The 8,790-nt window shown below is 43.7% G+C and overlaps 1 protein-coding gene across 1 annotated transcript in view; it reads right to left on the bottom strand.

Moving 5' to 3' along the window:
- Kmt2a (lysine (K)-specific methyltransferase 2A) overlaps positions 1-8,790 on the bottom strand; it is a gene marked incomplete at its 5' end in the record, with an annotated part of 83,715 nt that overhangs the window by 14,837 nt on the left and 60,088 nt on the right. Inside the window, 5 exon segments of the mRNA XM_005378244.2 lie at positions 358-528; positions 2,267-2,331; positions 3,416-3,496; positions 4,101-8,334; positions 8,536-8,721. Of these exon segments, the coding sequence (XP_005378301.1) occupies positions 358-528; positions 2,267-2,331; positions 3,416-3,496; positions 4,101-8,334; positions 8,536-8,721 (4,737 nt within the window).

The raw sequence follows: 8,790 nt of genomic DNA, 5'->3' as shown, positions 1-8,790 counted from the left end.
TTGAGACAAGGTCTTGCTATGTTCAAGGCTGGCCTTGAACTCACTATGTAGTCCACACTGGCCTTGAACTCATGGCGATCCTCTTGCCTCAGCCTCCTGTGTGCTGGATTTCAGGTGTGCGCCTCCATGCCTAGCCAGTATGTGCAATCTTAAACACATAATCCATATCATTTTCACATAAATGCTGTGTATTTCTCCAATAAGACATACTTCTCCAGCACAAATGTACAATGCCTTTAAGGATCCTCATAACACATACCATAAAAACTGCCCACCTCAATGGTGTCAACACATGTAAGTACAGAGGTAGCTGAGAAAGGGCCTCCGTTCGGGAACTACCTAATTTAACCCACTCACCTTCAATACTTTCTGCACAGATCTGAAAACCATCATCACTTGAAATTTCAAAAACAAGTCCTTTCTTGGGCTTTTTCTCAGCAATGCTTTCCTTCCGCTTTTGTTCTTGTTGGAGCCAAAGCATCAGTGGAGAACTGAAATTACTTTCTTCTTCTTCTACTATTTTAGGTTCTGTGAGGGAAAAAACAGGAGCCAAAGTGGTTGCAATAACAACTGCTTACTGAATGTCAACAACATACAGAGTATCATAGATGCCTAACGGCATGTCAAAGTTAGTATTATACTTCCCATTCAGGTATCAAAACTGAGGCTCCAATGGCTGGCCCTCGGTTATAGCTAGGAAGTGACTTAAACTATGTGCACCTGTGTGTGTACCTATCTTTACAGACACATATCTGTTTTTTTTACATGAAGTTGTGCTGTCTCTGTAGTAGTTCCTGGTATGACAATGTACAGTTCTAAAACTCAGATCTATATTGAAGATTCTACAATATTCAATGGAGTTAAAATGAAAAAAATAATGGTTAATATATATAAAACACTTGCTGTCTCAGATACTCTTTTAAGAATTTCACCCAGATTAACTGATACAAGCCTTGCTATAACCCAGTGAGGTAGGTGTTACTGTAGTCTCCACTTTATTGATTGACTGTCTTTTTGAGCCAGGGTCTCACTATGCAGCTCAGGCTGGCCTTGAGCTCACTTTGTAGCCCAGGCTGGCCTCGAACTCACAATGGTCCTCCTGCCTCAGTCTCCCGAGTGCTGGGGTTACAGGCGTGTGCCACCATGCCCGGCTTACAGTCTCCACTTTAAAGGTGAGAAAACTGAGGCAGAGAGTAACACGCCAGGTTCATATAGCTATTATGTGGTACAGCTAGACGTCAACCTATCTGGTTCCAGAGACTACTCTCAGCCCATCACTGCCTTCCTACAGCAACAGACAAGTCAGTCCTCCTGAGGAATCAGCTAATCACAGGTGGGGTAATAGTCTGAGTCTCATGCCTAAGCCTTTCTTCTACCTGGTTCTCTTTTAAGAAGGCCCATCCACAAAAATGGGCAAGGCCTTATATCCAGAGCTCTCTAATATATATATATATAAGCGCGTGTGTGGTAGTATTGGGGATAGAATCCAGGAGTGCTTGCCCTATTACTGACCCATATCCCTAGCCCTTTTTTAAATAGGGTCTCAATAAGTGACCTGAGCTACCCTCAAATGTGAGATCTTCCAGACTCAGCTTCCTGAATAGCTGGGATTTCAGGCATGTATCTTTTTTTTTTTTTTTTTTTTGAGACAGGATCTCACTATGTAGTTCAGGCTGGCCTTGAGCTCACTCTGTAGTCCAAAGTGGCCTCGAAGTCATGACAATCCTCCTTCCTCTGCCTCCCAAGTGCTGGGATTATAGGTGTGCACCACCATATCCAGCAAGAGTTCTCTAACTTTGAAGTGACCAGTTGTTTCCTGACCAAATTCATTAAGATAAATGGAACATGCTATGAGATGTATCTGGTGCTGTAACCAAAACTTGCCTCTCAAATACAAACAATCCTTGGTCTCTTTTAGTAACAATTTAAGCATGAATCAGGTCGTCACTAGCTATTTACATCCCACTGTTGTTAGAACCAGTACAGCAGAAGAATATTTGCAGGTACTGCTCTGTGTCACCTGACAGGTATCACAGATTACGGTGGGAACAGGTCCGGAAGATAGGTGCTGAGTTTCAATCTACAAACTTTGGCCAATCACTTAACTTCTATGAGATTTTATATATATATATACATATACATATATATATGTATATATGTATATGTATATATATATATAAACTAGGAAATCAGGAGGTAAAGTAGATGATTTCAGTAGCCCTATCTTTTGAATTCTCTGATACTGACCCACTGTCCCCCTACGTACCTGTACTTTCTTGCTCATTTGTTGGATTTTGTGTTGCCTGAGTCTCTGGGAGAACAGCCACTTGTCTAAATGAAAAGAAAATGAAATGTGAGATACGACATCTGCTGGTTCTTCAATTCAAAGATAAAACGTCTATAATTTATATGCAATACAGCTGTGCCAGTTCTACAAAACACCTAACAGAAAATGAATTATGGAGTCCTTTCTGTAAAACCTGCTGAATGAATGTTAACATTTTAGACCATACCCCCGCCTTTTTTTTGGTACCGGGAATTGAACTCAGGACCTTGCACTTGCCAGGCAGGCACTTGTACCACTGAGCTATCTCCCCGGCCCTAGACCATACCCTTGATACTCATACTCATGTTTCATTGTTTACTAAGTATACATAATGAAAGGTCAGAACCAGTTCTGTAGTTACTTAAGTAAGTTACCTGGCTTAACTAAAAAGTATGCAAATGAGTCTGTAAACTACCATCAGTTCTCACTTTTCAAAATTAAATAAATCCTAGAACAATCCAAATGTATGTCAACATATATTAGACTACTTAAATAAATCACTGTAGATCTACAATAGTATTAGAGGCAGACACTAAAAAAGCCAGGTGTGATGATGCATGCCTGTAATCCCAGCTCGGAGGCAGGTAGGAGTTTGTGAGTTTGAGACCAGCCTGGGCTACAAAGTGAGTTCAAGGCCAACCAGAACTACGTAGCAAGACCCTGTCTCAAAAAAAAAAAAAAAAAAAATGTGTATCTTTAGGTACTTGCACAAAAGGTTGTATACAAAATAATGTAAGAATTGAAAGCAAGTAAAAAAATGGTATGTACAATATTGTTCCTTTTATGTAAAAGGTGTATGTATACATATCATCTATATACCATGTATACCTGGATATGCATAGAAATGCCTGTAATTTGGCAAGTTATTTCTCAGGAATGAACTGAGAAGGAGTGGGCAAGACAAATGAAACTGTTACTCATTATTTACATAATTCTAGGTCACCTTTTAAAAATGAGTTTGTATTAATTTTATTTTAAAAAAACCCTTGACAATGAAATAAGAATCAAGGCAAATCAGGATGAACTATTTGTTGAGTAAGGTGGACAGAGATGACGGCTTCATTGTAGAGAACTAGTTTTTCAGCTCACCCTGCAGGCTGCCCACACTCCTTTTGTGAAGACTGTTCCACACTAGCTGTATCCTGCTGCTCAGCTTCTGCTCCTGGAGTCCTGGAACACAACCATGTGTATCTTTTCAAGAAACCAGTAAATATGTAATGAAGTAAATGTGTGAACCTGCAATAGTAACCTATGACCACAAAGGTACCTGAGGGTTACTAACCAGAGAGGGCACCAGGAGCCTTCTAGCGCATTAGAAGTGTTCTGTCTTGACCTGAGCGTTGGCAACAAGGGTGCATACACATTTATACATTTGCTTATACACTTTGTTATACTTCAATGATAAAGTTTTCAAAAAGGACTCTGGAGGTTTTACAACAGGGGACTTTACCCACCAGACAAGAATAACCGTTCCCCAGTATCTTAAAATTACAGGAAAAAAAAGGGTAAGGAGAAATAGTACTGTTTGAAATCAGAGCAAAGAATACTTATATAGTTCTATTCAAGAGTCAAATTATCCACTGATGGAGCTAAATTTTGCTCTATAATCACCACCAGAAGAGAAACAAAAAAAAAAAAATAAAACCAAAGATAAAACTCCCCAGTAATATTACAAAGTTCCTAAAGCTCCTCCCCAAAGCCTATGCTTCATCAGCTCCTGAGCCAAAGCACAAAATTCCGCAGACCCAGCAGAGCTAGTATTTGGATCACTCACCCTGTGACCGAGGGCAGGGATGTTGTGTTGGCTTCTTGGTCTGGAATGTGTGCTTCAGAACTGGTCCGCAAATGAGAGACTTTGTGCTTCTTGCCATTCCCTTTATCTAGAGGCAGCTGAATCCGTTTGATTTTTGGTTTGGGCTTAGTGGGACCTGGCACTGACGAGCTTGCTGACTGTTGTGCAGGGGACGGAGAGCCCCTGGGAGAGGCTGAGCTGGCTTGTATGGCTGAGGGCAAAGGCTTGGTCTGCTCTAGCCCCACACTATTAGGAGCATCTACTGGCTGGGTGAAGTTGGATGCTTGGGTCCCAGAAGCAGAATCGAGATCATGCTGGGAGGAGAGGATCCCGGTTTTGTTGGCAAGCAGCTGGTTCACGTGCTGCAACTGGTAGTGTTCTTCTGCTTCCCCAGAAGGGGATGCAGTTGTCAGGCCTGCAGCCTGAGAAGAGGGCAACACACAGATGCTGGATGCAGCTGGCATTGCAGCAGTTGAGGGTGTCTGAGATGTCCCTAGTTGTGGGAACATTCCTGAATTTGGTGGTAAAGCCACAGGCTGGTCCTGAATGCCCAGGCTCTGCTGGCTGGCTTTGATGAGAAGATTGCTTATTGAGCCAATATCGGGGGTCCCAAGCAACCTCGGGTTAGTTAAGGTGACATGTCCTGGAACTGCTGCACTACTTGTAGGGGCTGTGGTAGTTTGCATGGATACGACATTCAAGACAGAGGAACTGGATGCTAAGCCAGACACGGGCCCTGATGTGGGGTGGCCAGTATCCTGGCTTATTGTTGCTGTGCTTGCAGCTGTGGCAGCATTCCCTCCCACACTTTGGGGTGGTAAGAGGGGTGCCTGTTCGAAATACATGATGCCAGATTTAGATCTTTTGATGATGTTGGGAACAGTTCGGTGAGATGAAGTATTAAGTGACCCCAAATCTAACAGACCGGGATGATTTGAAAGCTGGGAAGGTGTGAAGTTAATCAATGTCATATTAGAAACCACATCGGAAGGGGCGATGTTTGAAGGGGTACTAGAGGGTGCAAGTTTTTTATTCTTTCGAGAGTGTAAACGAGATATGGGTCTTTTCTTAAGTCCAGAGGATGGAGTGGCTGTGGTGGTGAGGTCTGTCCTTGGGCTGGCTTCTGAAACCAAGAGTTGGGGATCCGGAGGAGGCTGAACCCCAATAAGAAGGCCTGAAGGAGGACTGCTGATACTGGGTGGGAAACTACTTTGAGTAGCTGTGGGGAAGGAATGCAAGTGCTGGTGATGAGGCATGGAGAGCAGTCCTTTGCTAGCAGGAGGGAACAGAGACTGAGAAGTTGGCAAGCTTGGATTTAGTCCCGTGGTGAGGGTGAGGCCACTTCCCATGGGCCCCAAGACTGAAGTATTTGTCTCCATCACACTGGGTGCAGAGCTAACAGGAGAGGTCAATTGGATTTTTTGAGTCACTCCATTTGGAAGAGTTTGGAGAACATAAAGTGGCTGCATGTTCTGGTTAACAACAATGAGTTTCTCAGTGGCTGGTTTCAGGTGGGGTGGAGTGGTCTGGACAGCTGCATTAGAAATCTGAGATGGGCCAGGACTATCAGTAGAATTGGGCCCATACTTCTGGTTCTGGATGGGAACAGTAGGGGACACAGGTACCTGAAGGCCAGGGGTGCTACTGTTCCTAGTTAAGTCTTGACTGTTGCCATGCCCTTGCTCTACTGACCCACAAGGAGGGCTAGAGATGTGGTCTGCATCCATGTGCCCTTGGATAAAGTGATCAGGAGTCATGTGGCCTTCAGGAGTAGAATCTACTCCTGGACTCAGCAAAGCTGGGTCACCTTCAGTTGAGGGTACAGATTTTTCCGTTATGGTTACTCGCTTTTCCCCCGAATCCGAAATTACAGCCAGTCTGCTAGCATTCTGGCTAGGGACAGTGGGACTTCGGGTGGTCAGGACAGAGAGATCAGACGGCAGCTCTAGAGGCAACTCAAACTGTTCTTCTGCTGAGATAGAAGAAGAGACACTACTGTCCACAGGTTCTGTTGTTGGTAGCTGCTGAGAAAATACTTCAAAAAGGCCCATGTCTTTTTCACGATTACTATCAAGACCCAAACCTTCACCAAGATTTAGGAGTTCTGAGGAAGATGACTCTGGGCTCTCACCCAGTGCCTGCATGGATGGAGTATTCTTTAGTACAAAGTCCATAATGTCTGACGGCAGGATGTTCCCACAGTCATCACTGTTGTTATTGTCTGAGTCAGACTTCAGGAGCTCGGTATTATAGGTATCCAGTAAATTTTTGTCTGCGGGGGTACTTGTGTGGACTCTGCGGCTTGACTCCAGAGAGCTGAGCTGAGCTTCCAAGGAATCCTGTCCCTGCGTTTTAACTCTGCTTACTGAGTGGCAGTTATCCATCTTTGGCTCATTTTTGTGGCCAACAGAACTCTTGATGACATGTTCTTTTTCTCCAGCATCTTCAGGGCGATCAATCTTTAAGTTTTCTGTTCCATTTTCTTTACCATTTCTTTTTGCAATCTGGCTGCTCTTCCTCGTTGTGGCTGTGACACTGGTATCACTTTCTGTTCCATCATCAACACCATCCAACTGTGAAATTTTTGGAAGATCACACTGTTCCTCCTCCCGAAATAAATTATGGGATGCCAGCCGTTCCTCTCCACCTGAAGAAATTACTGTTCTAGTGAAGTTGTAATAATACAAGTCGTCTTCATCTGAAGTGCTTAAGTCATCAGCCCCATCCACCTGTCCTTCAGCTGATCGCTTGCCTCGCTTCTTCCCCGTGGAGCTGCTGTAGAATGGAATGTCTTCTTCACCATAGGATCTGACTCCATAGAGTGGGGTGAGCCCAAAGAACATGTTAGAACGTGCACGGGCACTGCGACGGGGATATCTCCTCTTAAAAGAGCCATCTTCCTGAGGCTTGGGGCCATCTGGAAGCATTAGGTTTCTGTCCTGCACTGGAAGATTCTGATAGTTATTACTTTGAGAATCCTGGGATGAGGTATTGTTGGGGCTTGGCTGAACCACTGGACTATCTCCTGGATTTTCAGAAGCTGAAACTGGTTCTGCTGGAGATGCTGACTCTATCTGCAAAGGAGAGGCAGGACCACTTTCTTTCAGGGCATTTTTGGATTGACTCTCACTTTCCATTTTTAAAGGTGTCAGTGTCACTTTGACTGTGCGTTTCCTGGATGCCTGTGATTCTTTGTCAGATCCTTCTACTTGCATAGATGGCGCTTTGGGGACTCCTGAAATAGAAAGGACTTTATCCCCAATTTTATCAGAAGAAACATTATTACACGGTCGTTGCCCTATAAATTCAGGAGTCAAAACTTCATCAACAAATTCTGGCTTTAGGTTTCCTTCCTCACCAGTTGTTACCTGACCAGGTTCCAGAAAGGACTTACTAGAATGCTTTTCTTTGAAAGTTTCTTTAGAAGACTTTTTCCCTTTCTGTCTCCTGTCTCTGGAACTAGATGCCACATGTTCATTGATAATGGATGATCTATTGCTCACTCCAGAAAGCTTCAAGGTTTTGATTTCAGTATCTTCATCAGGAGAGGTGCTTGCCAATTGGGTAGAATCTGTGTGTTGGTCTCGGTCATTCCTTTGGCCTCTCAAATGGAGTGGGAAAGAGAGGGCCTCTTTGGAAGAAAATGGCACTGAAGAGGGTTCAGCAAAAGTGCTGATTTTACTAGCATTTAATTCTCCAGAAGTTGGGTTATGAACCTGTGGGGCCAATTTAGGAATTCCAGGGTAAGCCAAATTATGTGCAGATCCATCTGAACTCTTGGAACTCAGCATTTTGGTCTTCTCTCCCTTTAAAGAGGAGCTCTTGGACACCAAGTCTGAAGCACTAGAATGTTTCATTTCTGAAGATACATCCAAGTGACTGGTTTTAGAGCCTACAGTAACCACTGTCCTTTGCAAACCTGAAGAGGCAGGAGTGTTGTGCCCTAGATTAGCACTTGAATTAAGTGGCCCCAAGGCAGGATCAACTGCTTTGGCACTTGACTCAGGATCTGTAACAGCCCCAATGGCAGAGACTGAGGAAACACTATGCCTGGGGTAAGTATTCCCAGTTCTCATTGGAGACATAATCCGGAGCTTAGAACGCTGGGGTGACAAGGAAGAAGTGCTGTGACGCCTGGAGCCGATGCTTCGCAGTCCAGACGAGAGTAAAGGATCACCCACTGTGACTATTTCATGAGTGGTTGGGGTAGGACTTCCTGAACAAGAAAGAAAAAGAAAATCTATTATAGATGAAAAAAATGTCTGGAAGTCACTGGTTTTAATTGGCTACCTCTACTTATAGGCAACTAGAAACTTGTTTCAGTTAGCAAGTCATCAACCTAAGGGTGCCCGAAAGAATTATCAATTAATCTTTGGGTTGACCTTTTAGGGCCAAGTAGATCAGTGAAGTCCTTTACCTGCAGAAGGTAATGGCCGACAGCCAGGGGATCTTTGTGTAGGAGAGTAACTGGGTGTTCGAATCCTAGGGACCTTTGAGATGACATGATAGTAACAGGAGCTAGAGGTTTGCGAATGAGGAGGTCGGTCTGGTGATGGAGGACTTAAAATTTCAGCTGTACTCTGACTTTCTTTAGATGAACTTTCTGTGGTAGGAAATAACTCAATTAAAATAGCAAAGAAATGAACCAGTAAAAACCCAGCTATTAGGTAAT

The sequence above is a fragment of the Chinchilla lanigera genome, unplaced genomic scaffold, assembly GCF_000276665.1.
Source record: "Chinchilla lanigera isolate Chin_1 unplaced genomic scaffold, ChiLan1.0 scaffold00011, whole genome shotgun sequence".
NCBI classification, from domain to species: domain Eukaryota; kingdom Metazoa; phylum Chordata; class Mammalia; order Rodentia; family Chinchillidae; genus Chinchilla; species Chinchilla lanigera.
This window is presented reverse-complemented; position numbering and strand designations above follow the sequence as displayed.